The sequence below is a fragment of the Staurois parvus genome, unplaced genomic scaffold (assembly GCF_062004578.1).
Source record: "Staurois parvus isolate SC_StPar_1 unplaced genomic scaffold, SC_StPar_1.0 ptg000779l, whole genome shotgun sequence".
In the NCBI taxonomy this organism is placed as follows: Eukaryota; Metazoa; Chordata; class Amphibia; order Anura; family Ranidae; genus Staurois; species Staurois parvus.
Genome location: NW_028318575.1, coordinates 727,232 through 743,802, shown reverse-complemented (window position 1 = coordinate 743,802; position 16,571 = coordinate 727,232). Strand labels below are relative to the sequence as shown.

Below are 16,571 nucleotides of genomic sequence, written 5' to 3'. Positions count from 1 at the left end.
ATTGTCCCTAGTATGTGTATGTATGAATGTGAGTTAGGGACCTTAGATTGTACGCCCCTTGAGGATTAGGGACTGATGTGAATGTACAATATATATGTAAAGTGCTGCGTACATTGATGGCGCTATATAAGTACCTGAAATAAATAAATGAATAAATAAATAAACAGAATAAACACTTTAACCTCCCTAACGGTATTCCCGAGTGTAGCTCGGGGTAAAATGTCTGTCCAAAAAGCGGTAACCCCGAGCTACACTCAGGCTTACCATGCGGCGCTGCATAGGGAGTCCCTGCAGCACTTACCTTGTCCTTCGCTCCCGCGATGTGTCCCCTGCAGCGTCCCCGGCCATCTCCTCCGGCCGATGCCAGCATCCGGCTCCTGTGTTCCGGTCCCTGTGACATCGGGATGTACGGGCGCCGGCGGGAAATTTGAAAATTTTAAAAAAATGTAATTTTTTTCAAAACAATTTTACATAGTAAAATATTGCTGTTTCAACCCATTTCACATACATTTTGTCCCGAGTGCTTTGTCCGGCGCCCTGCCTGCATTTTTACTATTCTTTCTGCCTGGAAACTGAGAAACGTCCATGGCGTCCAAAAAGCGTCCCTTTAGGTCAAAAGTGGTTTTAGACCGGCTAGAGAACAGCGATAGTAAATCAGAACCACTTGCAGAATTGAGTGATAATGATTCGTGGGGGAAATTCCTCATCAGACACTGAAAACGATTTTGCGACTTTGCTCAGCGATGTGCGAACTTGGCGCTATATTTCACATTTCAGTGTTTTTGGTTTGATTATATTATTGAATTAAATGTATTATTATTATATTATTATTTTTTATGATTATTTATTAAATTATAATTTATGATTTCGTGTTTCAAGTTTTATCATCCCCGGGATGTTTACTAGACTCTTGTTCGGACAGATTTCAGTGAGTTATTCCTAAAAATTACAGCCTACAATAAAAAAACTACATATTTCCATGCAAAAAAATGGTACCGCTTTCAGCACAAAAAAATCGGAAATAATCAGAACGCCAGGGAGGTTAAAGGCACGCTCAGGAATCGGTGTTATTCTGGATCTCTGCCCCGTGTATAGACCTCCTCTAATAACCAAATGAGGATGGAAGGCTACAGATTGGATTAATAAGCCCCGGAGGTGTCACTTTCCTTTCTGGGAGTCGTTCGCCAATCGTTCCCCGCCGATTGTGGAGTGTGGAGATTAAAATATTCAGAAGCCACCGATACTCACATTCTGCATACTTTTGAAGTTGAGCGAATTCTGCAGGGCTGAGATTGACCCACTTTTCCTGGTTCGTCATTATGGTCATACAGGCTCCAGGCTGCCGAGCGGATGAGTGTGACAGTCGGAAGGAAGCAATAATTGATATAATTTTCTCCCGATCCCCCCCGAGAGTCTTCAGTCCGCGGTGAAGGGATAATTATAGAGATGAAATCCTCTATGAAGTCATTGTGCGTTTAAAACTCTGAAAGACAAAAAGAAATACGATTAAATATTGGAGGATTTTCTGTCCGGTCATATTACCCCCCCTCCCCAGGGGTGGGGGGAGCTGCTATGGAAGGGAATCAGCAAATCCCGTTAATCATACAGATTTTTTTTTTTTCGAAGAAAACAATATTTATTCCATGTTACAGATAATGACCAAAGGCGAACAATGCAGAACTCAGGAAGGACCAACAGCATCCATACTAACTGCGGTTCCCCCATCATTATAGAAAATATATCATGTTTTATTATGTTCAGAACTAAAAAAGTATATATTTTTAAATTATTATTATTTTAATACACGGGGGGGAGGTATTTACAAAAATAAATGCATAGCACAATATATAATATTTTATTTTTTATGTTCAGAACTAAAAAAAAAATTTTTTTTAATTATTATTATTATAAAACATGGGGGGGGTTTATTTATAAAAATAAATGCATAGCGCAATATATTTTATTTATTATGTTCAGAACTAAAAAAGTATATATTTTTAATTATTATTATTATTATAAGACGTGGGGGGTATTTATAAAAATAAATGCATAGCGCAATATATAATATTTTATTTATTATGTTCAGAACTAAAAAAGTATATATTTTTAATTATTATTATTATAAGACGTGGGGGGTATTTATAAAAATAAATGCATAGTGCAATATATAATGTTTTATGAAACACGCAAAAACGCGCCAATCGCACATTTATACTCTTTTCTAAAATGTGCCAAAAATGTGCAAATCTACACAAGATATATATATTTTATGCTTTGTGCTACAAAACACTCAGGTGTGAATGGGTGGGGCATTAGCAGAGGAGAGACTAAACACCCTTCCAGCAACCTGCTTTACATGGAGGCCCAGGGAACCACTGTTCCACCAGCAGGTGAATCAGGTCCTGACATGAAGATTAGCTACTGAGCTAGATACACTTTGCTGGAGGATTGTTATTACAATTGTTAGTAATGTATTTTTTTGGGTGTTTATTTAGTATTATTAGTATTATTATTAATAATAATAATAATAATTAATTTTATTTCAAGGTTAGGGTTATTTATTTATTATTTATTTATCATGATTTTGTATTTAAATGTGTATTTATTTATTTTACATTTATTTATTCATATATTATTAAAAAAAGTAAACATATTTTCATTTGAGCAGAAAATCACACGTGCATTAAAACACGCAAAAACGTGCCAATCGCATATTTCTATTCTTTTCTATGGGAATAAAAATGTGCCCAAAATGTGCAAATCTACGCAAGATATATATATTGATTTTGTTTTCCCCCTGAGAATTTTGGAATCTTTGAGTTTCGCGCTACAAAACGCTCAGGTGTGAATGGGTGTGGCCTAAGCAGAGGAGAGACTGAATATCCTCCCAGCAACCTGCATCAGGTGGAGGCTGATTACTAGAAACTGTTGGGAGACACCTACTGACTGACACTGGAACTACAACCCTTTGCCCACAGTTCCACCAGCAGGTGAACCAGGTCCTGACATGGAGATCAGCTACTGAGCTAGATACGCTTTGCTGGAGGATTATTATTATTGTTGTTAATAATGTATTTTTTTGTTCGGGTGTTTATTTAGTATTATTATTATTAATAATATTAATACTTTATTTCATTGGAAGGTTAGGGGTTATTTATGTATTTATGCTTTATTTATCACAATTTTGTATTTATATGTGTATTTATTTATTTTACATTTATTTATTCATATATTACTAAAAAAGAGTAAACATTTTCATTTGAGCAGAAAATCAGGCAAAACGTGCATTAAAACACGCAAAAACGCACAAAAATGCGCCAATCGCACATTTCTATTCTTTTCTATGGGAATAAAAATGTGCCAAAAATGTGCAAATCTAGATATATATTGATTTTTTTTTTTTCCCCTGAGCATTTTAGAATCTTCGAATTTCACCTTACAAAACGCTCAGGTGTGAATGGGTGGGGCCTTAGCAGAGGAGAGACTAAATACCCCCCCAGCAACCTGCATGAGGTGAAGGCTGATTACTAGAAACTGTTGGGAGACACCTACTGATTGACAATGGAGCTACAACCCTTTGCCCAGGGAATTACAGTTCCACCAGCAGGTGATCCAGGTCCTGACATGGAGATCAGTTACTGAGCTAGATACGCTTTGCTGGAGGATTATTATTATTATTATTGTTAATAATAATGTATTTCATTTCAAGATTAGGGGTTATTTATTTATTATTTATCATGATTTTTTATTTACCGTATTTTTCGCTCCATAAGACACACCTGACCATAAGACGCACCTAGGTTTTAGAGGTGAAAAACAAGAAAAAAAAATATTCTGAACCAATGGACTGCAGACACAGTACAGGGGATGACCAGAGACTGCGGACATATTACAGGAGATGACCAGAGACTGCAGACATAGTACAGGGGATGACCAGAGACTGCGGACACAGTACAGGAGATGACCAGAGACTGCGGACATAGTACAGGGGATGACCAAGAGACTGCGGACACAGTACAGGAGATGACCAGAGACTGCGGACATAGTACAAGGGATGACCAGAGACTGCGGACACAGTACAGGAGATGACCAGAGACTGCGGACACAGTGCAGGAGATGACAAGAGACTGCGGACACAGTGCAGGAGATCACCAGAGACTGTGGACACAGTGCAGGAGATGACCAGAGACTGCAGACAATGCAGGGGATGACCAGAGACTGCTGACCTTTGGGGAGGGGGAGCGGGTACCTGAATTTGACAGGTACCCACTCCCACCTCCGCGGAGTTGCCTTCCCTCTTCTTCCCGGGCCGGCTTCTGTGACAGCCGGGTGCCCACTGCGCATGTGCGAGAAGCGCTGCGCTTTGTGAATGGCCCGGCGCCTTCTGGGACCTTTCATGTGTCCCAGAAGACACCGGATCATTCACAAAGCGCAGCACATGCGCAGTGGGCACCCGGCTGTCACAGAAGCCAGCACGGGAAGACTGTGCAGCGCTGGAGCGAGGAACAGGTAAGGCCCTGCAAGAGACAACAGCTGAGCGGCCGGCCCGGTATTCTGACATGGTGGCCGCAAAAATACCGGACCGGCCCTTTTTGGGCGGGAAAAAAGTGCGTCTTATGGAGCGAAAAATACGGTATATGTGTTACCCTTGCAGCAACCTGCATTAGGTGGAGGCTGATCACTAGAAACTGTTGGGACTACCTACTGACTGACACTGGAACTACAACCCTTTGCCCAGGGAATCACAGTTCCACCAGCAGGTGAATCAGGTCCTGACATGGAGATCAGTTACTGAGCTAGATACGCTTTGCTGGGGGATTTGTGCCTGGAAGCGGTAATCTGAGCAGGTTAAACACATTGTAGATCTTGAGCGGTGCTTTCATTGACATGTCTGGAGGTATTTGCTGTGCTGTCTAAGGCCTGCTAAACTGCAATATATGACATTTATTTTCTTGGGTTTGGATATCCTTTAAGCTGCAGCCTAGCACCTGTTATTCCGTACAGTGATGGACATGATCGGAATTGTACGAGCGCAGGAAGGAATATTTCACCAGCATCCCCATTTTACCCTCATTATCTGTAGATCAAACGAGATCCTAAGAGTTTTACATAAACATATGTAAATGTGATCTTTGTGTTTCAGGTTTGGTGCCTCTGCCTATCGCCTTTCATACCCAATAACAGCCCAACAATGAAAAGCCATCAAGAGATTTTCTTAGATCAGTCGGCTGTGAAGGCAAAGTCATCCATTTGCTGATACAGATCTGACATGGCTTAGTTCCACAATCCCGCCACTTTCAACTCTTTCATAAAGTGGAACTCGATTTTTAATGCATGCAAAGAAATAAAAGGATAAGCCCGCTAGCGTATACTGACTTCAAAATATTAATCTATAATCCAGCAAGTATTAAACCCCCCCCCAGATGTCTGCTGATGGAAAACATCAATCAAAACGGAACCCTCTCCATCTCCCAGATACTAAATTACAGATCCGTGCTTCGAAGCCAAAAGTCCCATTTCCTCTCTAGACCATATGTTTTTAAGTATTATGTGTTCATTTATTATTATTATTATTATTATTATTATTATTATTATTATTATTATACAGGATTTATGCTTTTAAGTATTATGTGTTCATTTATTATTATTATTATTATTATTATACAGGATTTATTTTTTTAAGTATTATGTGTTCATTTATTATTATTATTATTATACAGGATTTATTTTTTTAAGTATTATGTGTTCATTTATTATTATTATTATTATTATTATACAGGATTTATTTTTTTAAGTATTATGTGTTCATTTATTATTATTATTATTATTATTATTATTATACAGGATTTGTTTTTTAAGTATTATGTGTTCATTTATTATTATTATTATTATTATTATTATTATTATACAGGATTTATTTTTTTAAGTATTATGTGTTCAATTATTATTATTATTATTATCATCATCATTATTATTATTATACAGGATTTATGTTTTTAAGTATTATGTGTTCATTTATTGTTATTATTATTATTATTATTATACAGTATTTATGTTTTTAAGTATTATGTGTTCATTTATTATTATTATTATTATTATACAGGATTTATGTTTTTAAGTATTATGTGTTCATTTATTATTATTATTATTATTATTATTATTAATATTATACAGGATTTATTTTTTTAAGTATTATGTGTTCAATTATTATTATTATCGTCATCATCATTATTATTATTATACAGGATTTATGTTTTTAAGTATTATGTGTTCATTTATTGTTATTATTATTATTATACAGGATTTATGTTTTTAAGTATTATGTGTTCATTTATAATTATTATTAATATTATTATTATACAGGATTTATGTTTTTAAGCATTATGTGTTCATTTATTATTATTATTATTATTAATATTATACAGGATTTATGTTTTTAAGTATTATGTGTTCATTTATTATTATTATTATTATTATTATTATACAGGATTTATGTTTTTAAGTATTATGTGTTCATTTATTATTATTATTATTATTATTAATATTATACAGGATTTATTTTTTTAAGTATTATGTGTTCAATTATTATTATTATCGTCATCATCATTATTATTATTATACAGGATTTATGTTTTTAAGTATTATGTGTTCATTTATTGTTATTATTATTATTATACAGGATTTATGTTTTTAAGTATTATGTGTCTATTTATTATTATTATACACGATTTATGTTTTTAAGTATTATGTGTTCATTTATTATTATTATTAATATTATTATTATACAGGATTTATGTTTTTAAGCATTATGTGTTCATTTATTATTATTATTATTATTATTATTATTATTATTATTATATAGGATTTATGTTTTTAAGTATTATGTGTTCATTTGTTATTATTATTAATATTATACAGGATTTATTTTTTAAGTATTATGTGTTCAATTATTATTATTATCATCATCATCATTATTATTATTATACAGGATTTATGTTTTTAAGTATTATGTGTTCATTTATTATTATTATACAGAATTTATATAGCGCCAACAGTTTGCTCAGCGCTTTACAATATAACGGGAGACAATACAGCAACAATACAGTTCAATACAAGAGGGTTAGGAGGGCCTGATCCTGGGAGCTTACAATCTAGGAGGGAGGCATTTAGTGACCTTTGTTTGTCCATTTTGATAGAAATTAATTCTCTTGTTTCCACTCAGCCCTCCAGAGGATTTACCCCCCTTCCTGACCAGGCCATTTTTTGCAATACGGCGCTGTGTTACTTTAACTGACAAGTGCACGGTCATGCACCCAAATGAAATTGATGTCCTTTTTCCCCCACAAATAGATCTTTCTTTCGGTGGTATTTGATCACCTCGGCAGTTTTTATTTTTGTGCTATACACAAAAAAAGACTGACAATTTTGAAAAAAAACAAAACAATATTGTTGACTGTTTGCTATAAAAGATATCCGAAAAAACACATAACGCCTTAACCACTTGCCCTCCTGAGGATTTACTCCCCTTCCTGACCAGGCCATTGTTTGCGTTTCTTTAACTGACAATTGCGCGCTCATGCAATGCTGCACCCAAATTAAATTTATGCCCTTTTTTCCACAAATAGAGCTTTCTCTCGGTGGTATTTGATCACCTGTGCATTTTTTATTTTTTGCGCTATAAAAAAAGTGACAATTTTAAGAAAAAAACAATATTTTTGACTTTTTGCTATTAAACATGTCCAGTAAAAAAATTTAAAAAATCAAATTTCGTCATAAATTTAGGCCAAAATGTATTCTGCTACGTTTTGCTAACAAAATCCCAATACGTGTAAATTAATTGGTTTACATGAAAGTTATAGCGTCTGCAAATGACGGTATATACAGTATACTGGAATTTTTTTTTTTATACTAGTAATGGCAGTAATCAGTGACTTATAGCGGGACTGCAGCGGGTCATCCATTTTGCTCCAAACACTCCATCTTGTATCTTTCTCTCCCTCTTTCCTCACCCCCCGTCCCTCTCTGTTGAGTGACACGTGGTCCCTGGTTGCTGAGTTCAAAAAGGCATCAAGGCCCAACAGGGGAGCTCATGGCTATAAACCCCAATTAGCCTGGCATCCATATGTCTGCAAGACTCTTGCTGGAAAAGGATCGTAAAGCCATAAAACCAAGTCCTTCACTGAGCTCAAAGACATTCCAGATAAATAGTAAACCAGACATTACATTCAACATCCATTTTCCCCTATAATTTCATATCTTGGATTATGAAAGACTTACATAAAAACCGGGCATATATTCAGACCGGTCATTTTAATACAAGTCGTCTGATATATTACATCCCCTATCTGACATCTACAGGAGAGCAGAAAATGATACCTCCTCAACCATCCCCCCAGGTATGTCATATTTCATATCTAGATGTTCAGCAGATGCGTCTGCGTATTAATGTACCCGTGGATAGAATGTTATATGTACCTAGGAAACGTTATTGACCATAGTATAATTTGTGAGGGATAATTAGTATAATTTGGTCATAGCCTGAGCTCCCTGCCTACAACACCCCTCCCCAAATGAGGCGATTGGTTCTCTGCTTTAAGGAGACACCCTGCTGAGTTCCTAGAAAAAGGCTGTTATGCTTGGAGCTGAGTTAAGCTGAGTTGAAGTTGAAGAAGCTCCCTTTTAACATCAGAACTAACTTTGGGAGATAAGGCCCTTTTGCTCAGAAAACCTGAAAGTTGCTTAACCCAGGACTTTTGGCAAGTACTCTATCTCTCTAAATTTCTTTCTGTTATCTCTTTGCTGTGTTATTGCTCTCTGTATATTTATATATATATTGGTTACTGTCAGGGAAGAAGAATGTCACAGCTGTGTGCACGTGCTGACGAGCACAGGCAGGCTATTTAAACCCCTGCTACAAACAGAATGGTGCCTTCTGGTCTACTACTTCCTGTTTCCTGTATCCTGACTCCTGTGATCTCCTTGCTTGATTCTGACAAACGATTCTCCTTTTGACTATCCGCTCTCTTGCTCCTCTGTACCTGATCCATTCGATTGATCCTGACCCGGCCTGCCTGACTATTCTACACTGCCTGTGACTATCCTTAGCTACCAGCTGACACGGTCATCCGCATCTCAGCTTCATCTCTCTGCTGCACCTGCTCACCTACATCCTGCTACCTGCATCCTGGTATCCTGGGTCTCCACCTGCCAGCTGTCACCGCAGACCTGTCAGGCACTCGTATCCCTCCCAGCTCGTTATTTCCTATCTACCCTATCAGGGGTCCCGAATGGGAGTGGCAGGAGGACTCCCTCTCTCCACATCAGGCTCCACCACCAGGTACGTTACAGTACCAGAAGGCCATGTCGGAGCCTGAGAGAGGGGCCTCTCCTCTAGATGAGATTTGTCATCACATCTTGGCACTAACACAGGATATCAAGGATCTTCAAGAAGGATACACCCAGCTGGAAAATCTCCTTCAGACCTTACCTGCACCTGCACCTGCGTTGTCTAATGGGCATGTAGCAGCTTCTGCTCCCACTGCTACTCCAGGAAACATAATTCCTCCTGCAGTGGTGATGTTACCTCCTGAGCCAAGGGTCCCTACACCAGAAATATTCTCTGGAGATCGCAGCAAGTTCCGGGCGTTCCGCAACGCATGTGGGCTTTATTTTGCTTTACAACCCCAGACCTTTTCCCTTGAAGCAACTAAGGTGGGATTTGTGATTTCTCTGCTCCAGGGGGAACCACAGGCATGGGCCCATCACTTGTTGGAAAAGGAGGATGCCAAGTTAGCCTCCTTAAACCTCTTTTTTGGTTCCATGGCTCAACTGTATGATGACCCCCAGGGAGCTGCATCAGCAGAGGCTGCTCTTCATGTACTCCAGCAGGGACGCAGGGCAGTGGAGGATTATGTCACAGAATTTAGGCACTGGAGCACAGATACCCATTGGAATGACGCTGCCCTACATTACCAGTTCCGTCTAGACCTTGCTGAATCCCTCAAGGATGAACTGGCCCATGTAGGAATACCTGATACTCTGGAGAAGCTCATTACTCTCTCTATACAAATTGACCGTCGTCTTAGGGAGCGCAGATTAGAGAGATCCACTGGGCTAAGTCGCCCCATATGGATGCTACCTTGGGCTCCACCGTCAACAACATGGCGCCTGCCAGCTCTGCTACACCTTCTGTGGAGGAACCTGAACCCATGCAAATAGGTCTATTACAAACCTCTTTGACACCTGAAGAACGCCAGGGTCGACACCAGAACAATTTATGCCTCTATTGCGGAGAAGCCGGACACTACGTGCGGAACTGCCCCGCCAAGATGCGTAAGTTACCAAATGACTTAACCGCCAGTCCACTTCCCACTCCCATCAACCATGCTCTTATTTCCATTCCTATCTCCTTTCAGCTTTTGGAAAGAGCTCTCCCAGTATAAGCTATTCTTGACTCCGGAGCTTGCAGCTGTTTTATCGATGTAAACTTCGCCCAGCGACACCAGATACCGTTACGAGCTAAAACACAGAAACTTACTGAATACCTGACTGATGGATCCAACATCAAATCTGGAGCAGTTACCCAGGAAACAATTCCCCTATCGGTCACGATACCATCCTTGGGCCACAAGGAACTATTATGTCTAGATGCCATTGCCTCCCCAATATTTCCAGTTATCCTGGGAATCCCCTGGTTACAGGCACATAACCTGAACATTAATTGGGTATGTGGTGAAGTAAAGTTCCTGTCCACCTACTGTCATGAGCACTGCCTGCCCCGACCCTTGGCTCCATCCAGACCCCTCCTATGTATTGACACAGAATCTGAGGTACACCAACTAGTCCCAGCAGCCTATCATAATTTCCTGGATGTTTTTAGTAAACGTGGTGCCGACTCCTTGCCACCACACAGACCATACGACTGTCCAATCGAGTTACTGCCTGGGGCTGGAATTCCCTTCGGTCGGATTTTCCCTTTGTCAGAGCGGGAATTAGGAGCACTAAAGGAGTACCTCGACGACAGCCTGAGAAAGGGGTTTATCTGCCTATCTACCTCCCCATCTTCTTCGTAGAGAAGAAGGATCATTCTCTTCATCCCTGTGTGGACTACCGTGAGCTAAACAATATCACCATCAAGAACCGATAACCCTACCATTGGTTCCAGAACTATTTCAGAGGCTGAGATCTGCAACCCTGTTCACTAAGCCGGATCTAAAGGGAGCTTATAACCTGGTACGTATCCGAGAGGATGATGAATGGAAGACTACCTTTCGCATCAGATTTGGGCATTTCGAATACCTAGTAATGCCCTTTGGCCTGTGCAATGCCCCAGCAACGTTCCAGCATTTTGTAAATGACATTTTTAGAAACTTCCTAGACATTTTCGTTATAGTGTACCTTGATGACATTTTAATTTTCTCTGCTTCCCCTGAACTCCACCGAGACCACGTACAAAAAGTCCTCAGCCGCCTAGGACTTCATGGTCTTTACGCCAAGGCCGAGAAGCATCCAATTCCTTGAATTAATCATTTCCACAGAGGGGTTCAAGATGGATCCTCAGAATGTTTCTGCCATCTTGGAGTGGCCTGCACCAGCAGGCTTGTCCCTACATTAGCCGATAATGTAATAAAACCTGGGGTCAGAGTCTTAAATAGGCTCTGCTTGACCCAAGATGGCTGCCAGGCTGAGGACAGGAGCATCCAACCAAATCACTGCCCTGCGTGACCAGGAAGTCATACAGAAACACAGCTTTCCTCCCACCCCCCTGCCTGCACCTGCCTACATACTGATCACCAATGGAGGAAGCATTCCTTCAACTGTCCCCCATTGAATTTATTTCACAAAGGTTCCCTGAGACCTGAAAATTATTTCAAAGGGTTCCCCTGGGGTAAAAAGTTTGAGAAAGGCTGTGTTAGACTTTACTTTTTATATTTGCTTCAAGCCTCTCCTTTTAAGAAAATGCTGTTGCAGAGGATAAAAAAATCAGCAAGCCAGGCCCCTTAATTTTTGCCTAGGGCCCCACTTTGTCTATAATTGATGCCCAAAATGCAGTCTGCTGGCTCTCTATGTGCGGACCGCACAGTTGCTGGGTTGGGTCCACCACCTGTGGGCAGATAAGTTATTACTGACCACCAATGCTTGGGGGGTTCAATTTCCCTACCAATGTGTGTGTTGAAGGCGGGATTTAAATTGAACACCAATGTGCGAAAGAAGGTTAGCAGCATTATCAATGACCATGGGGTTTATTTTACTCCCAATTTCCCAAGTATGCACCATAAGTGAAATTTGTGGGCATTGCTGTGTCTTACAGTCCATTATTTTGAAGCAACACACCCGAGCATGTGGGCTAGGTACAGTGTGGTGTTGCAGCAGTAATGATACTGAGATCCAGTGTCAGGAATGGACTCACCACTGGTGGTGGGACTCACCTGCCGTGTGGGCTGCAGTACCAGGGCTGGCCAGCGGGTGCTCTCAGCAGCCAGAAGCTCACTCCTGCAATCAAGTCATCACCTGAGGCTGATTGCAGGAGGTGTATTTAAGGAGTGGTGAGGCCTGCAGTCAGTGCCCTGGTGTATAGTTTCCCTTGGCCCCTGTAGCCTGATCCTGCCTGCTTGAATCCTGACTCTGCACGAACTCTGCCTGTACCAACCTCGGCTATTCCTGACTACTCTTTCGCCTGCTCCTTGTACCTTGCCTGCCCGTTTGCTACCGACCCGGCCTGCCCGACTACGTTTAGTATTGTTCTTATTGTTATCTGTTGGAGGTTTGGTTTGTTTGCACTGTGTTTATGTTTAGTCTTGCACTGCGTTTTTGTATTGTTTTAGTCTTTAATAAATTGTATGGTTTATACTATACCTGAAGCCTGCGTTTCCCTGTGTCAGTCCACACATCTCTGGTCATACCTGGAGCCCTGACACCCAGAATGCAGAAATCAATGTATTGTGGAACTTGCAGAACAGTTACAACAACCCTGCAGGAAGATCTCCCTTCCGGGAATTCGCAGTAAATGCAGCGGAGAGTCAGTAACAGTAGGCCCGAGCTGAAGACAGCGCACGACGAGAGAGGTGGAGTGTGGCATGGCCAGTCCAACCACTCAGTTACATAGTTAGTCTGGCTGAAAAAAAGACAAAATTCCATCTAGTTCAACTATTAAAAAAAAAAAAAGGTTATAATCCTATACCCATTTAATGGCACACAGATGTTGTTATTCACTTGACCAAGTAGGATAACTGGTTCTAAAGATAGAATAAAGATGGTCGGTGATAGGGAATATCCTTGACACCTCGCATTGGAAATCTGGAATACAATTTACTAAAGGTCATTGGTTCTCACCTTCACTGTGGGACAAGAACATTCCAATTAGAGTCACCATACAAGATGGAACAAATGGGAGGAATTCAAAAAGTCGAGGCTAGCCTTAGAGGTTATGGGGGATAAACATGGAATAATATGGAAAAATATCTTGTTCTTCTTTTATAGGGATTACGATCTCCAGAAATGAACAGGAAAATGCAGAGCAGAAGGGGTCAGGGATTGGATGGGGGAGGGGAAGGGTGGTAAATAGGTAGGGGGAGGGGGGGGCGAAGTGGGGAAAGGGAATAGACAATAAATGTTTTGATAATAAGCTAAGGTTTTAATGAGTATGTTTGTATAACTTGTTTATCTGAAAAATTAATAAATATTTAAATTAAAAAAAAAAGAACATTCCAATTCAGCGTTCGTCCTTGCCTTGTACACTGACAAGCTTAAGTACCTCAACCGTAAAGTCCAAGGTAATCATGTTGAATGTCCTCTCTGTGTCAGTTGACAGCAGAAGCATGAGAATTTTTTTGGCCTTTGTCTAGGCAACTGTACTTACATAGTTACATACAGTAGTTAGTCTGGCTGAAATAAGACAAAAGTCCATCCAGTTCAACCATTTAAAAAAAAGTTATAATCCTACACCCACAGTTGATCCAGAGGAAGGCAAAAAACCCAGCAAAGTACGATCCACTTTGCTCCTGCAGGGGAAAAAAATTGCTTCCTGATCCCCCGAGAGGCAATCAGATATTCCCTGGATCAACTTTACCTATAAATATTATATCCAGTTATATTCTGTGTATCCAAGAAAGGGGGAGCCTTGGGAAGTATAGACATATAGACATAGTCCCTATGCTGTCCCTACTCCTCCAGAACCTTTCCCTACCACTAGTGGTGTCCCTGATGGAGGGGCAGAGGTGTATTTACCACAAGGCAAACAAGGCATTTGCCTAGGGTGGCATTATTCAGGGGGGGGGCAGCACTTCCCCTTGGAAGAAGGGATGGAAGAAGGGACATACGTGGCATGGGGACCTGGTGGGTTCTAAGAGAGACTGCAGGTTTCATGAGAGTGCATGCACTACCCCATTCTTGTTCCCGGGGATATCCGGAGCTGTGAAGGCAAGTGTCTTTCGCTGTCTCGTCATGGCGGATGGAGGCTGGTGTATGGGGGTCAGTGGTAGTGGAAGGCTCTCTTGGGAGGGGGGGCAAGGGTGTTGCTGGTCAATGTCAGGCTATCTATGCAGAAAGGGGGGAGCAATTTTTGTGTTGCCTAGGGCAGCACAAAACCTAAATACACCACTGCGGAGGGGTTATCTCTCCCTACACTAGCCACTTCGCAAATGCATGCCAAAACCTGGGGGCAGGAACTTAAAAAGGCTCTGCTGACCCAAGATGGCCAGCAGGGTCACCTGAATGCAGCGTAACCAACTGGACGTTGCTCCAGGGGGCCAAGGAAACCAAGTTTCTCTTGACTTCAGCTTCAGCCACATGTTAGGGGCTGCCCTCTACAAGCTGACCACCACTGGTACACACACACCCACACACACACACATTACTTACAGTTTTCCCTCTTATCCTTTTTTTCCTTTATAATCTTTAACTTCTTTTATGGGGTAATACAGTGATATTATTTGAATACTCCTGATAATACACCCAAGCATTTGCAAAAGAATGAATAGGAATATATTCAAATCTCTCCAATAATACCATGATGGAGAAGGAATATATTTCTCTTTGCATTACACCCTCTTATTGCTATTAAGTGACACAGCAGGAGCCCTCCCACAACTCTGCGAGAATATAAAAGCTCTATTATATAAAGTTCTCATACGTCAAGCAGCTAAAAAGAACCATAAACCTTTACTTAATAACAGAAAAAGAACAATAAGGGAAGCCTGCGGAGACCAATGAGGAATCGTCTTTTTACAGCCCGACTAAATTGTTCCAGTGTTACGGGGTTATAGCTGAAGCAAAATATATATATATATATATATATATATATATATATATACATTTTTAGGACAGAATATTTATGTTATTAAAGCAACACCATCAGGGTAAAAAAATCCCCCAAAAAAGTATCTATAAAAGAAGGAGTATTATACTCACCTCTCCAATCGCCTGTGATTCCTTCGCCCCAGTCCAGTCTCCATCAGTAACTTCCATGCCTGTGTCTCCTGCCATCCCTACATCACTGTTGTGTCCTGAACAGAAGCATGGGTTGGATGAGCATAGTTGTTTAGCGGTTAGTACTTTAGTCGTACTGCATTGGGTTACTTGGTTGAAGTCCTTGTTCGGACGTTGCCTTCATGGAGTTTGCATGCTTATGTTGGTTTTCTCTGGGTGTTCCAGTCTCCCACATGCCAAAAGACATGTTGGTGGGTTAATTGGTGTAAGGAGTATTCTTCCCATTGATCACCAACGAAAGGAACATTCTTCCCACTGACCACAAATGTAAAGAGCATTCATTGCACTGGCCAACAAAGTAAGGATCATTCTTCCCACTGACCCCCAATGTAAGGAGCATTCTTCCAACTGTTTCCCAATGTAAGTAACATTCTTCCCACTGACCATCATTGTAAGGAGCGCATTAATCACACTGGTCAACAATATATAGAGAGTTCCTCCCACTGACCGCCAGTGTAAGGACTATTCTTCCCACACTGACCACCAATACAGTATAAGAGTCATTCGTCCCACTGACCCCCAATGAAAGAAGCATTCTTTCTGCTCATCACCAATTTAAGGAGCATTCTTCCCACTGATCACCAAAGCAAGAGACATTTTTCCCACTGATCACCAATGCAAGGGGCATTCTTCCCACTGATCACCAATGTAAGGAGGATTCTTCCTACTGATCACCAATGTAAGGGGCATTCTTCCCACTGATCACCAATGTAAGGGACATTCTTCCCACTGACCACCAATGTAAGGAGCATTCTTCCCACTGACCACCAATGTAAAGAGCATTATTCCCGCTTATCACCAATGTAAGGAGCATTCTTTCCGCTTACCACCAATGTAAGGAGCATTCTTCCCAATGACCCCCAATGTAAGGAGCATACTTCCCACTGACCATCAATGTAGGCAGCATTCTTCCCACTGATCACCAGTGTAAGAAGCATTCTTCCAACTGAACCCCAATGTAAGGATCATTCTTCCAACTGACCCCCAATGTAAGGAACATTCTTCCCACTGATCACCAATTAAGGTGCATTCTTCCCACTGACCACCAATGTTAGGAGTATTCTTCCCACTGACCACCAATGTAA

At 40.5% G+C, this 16,571-nt stretch overlaps 1 protein-coding gene across 2 annotated transcripts in view; it reads right to left on the bottom strand.

Moving 5' to 3' along the window:
- Positions 1-16,571, bottom strand: part of DGKB (diacylglycerol kinase beta) — a 784,212-nt gene that overhangs the window by 590,405 nt on the left and 177,236 nt on the right. For both annotated transcript variants that reach the window (XM_089654572.1, XM_089654573.1), the window contains one exon: positions 1,249-1,483. In XM_089654572.1, the coding sequence (XP_089510698.1) occupies positions 1,249-1,327 (79 nt within the window). In that variant the 5' untranslated portion in view covers positions 1,328-1,483. The remainder of the gene's footprint in view (positions 1-1,248; positions 1,484-16,571) is intronic.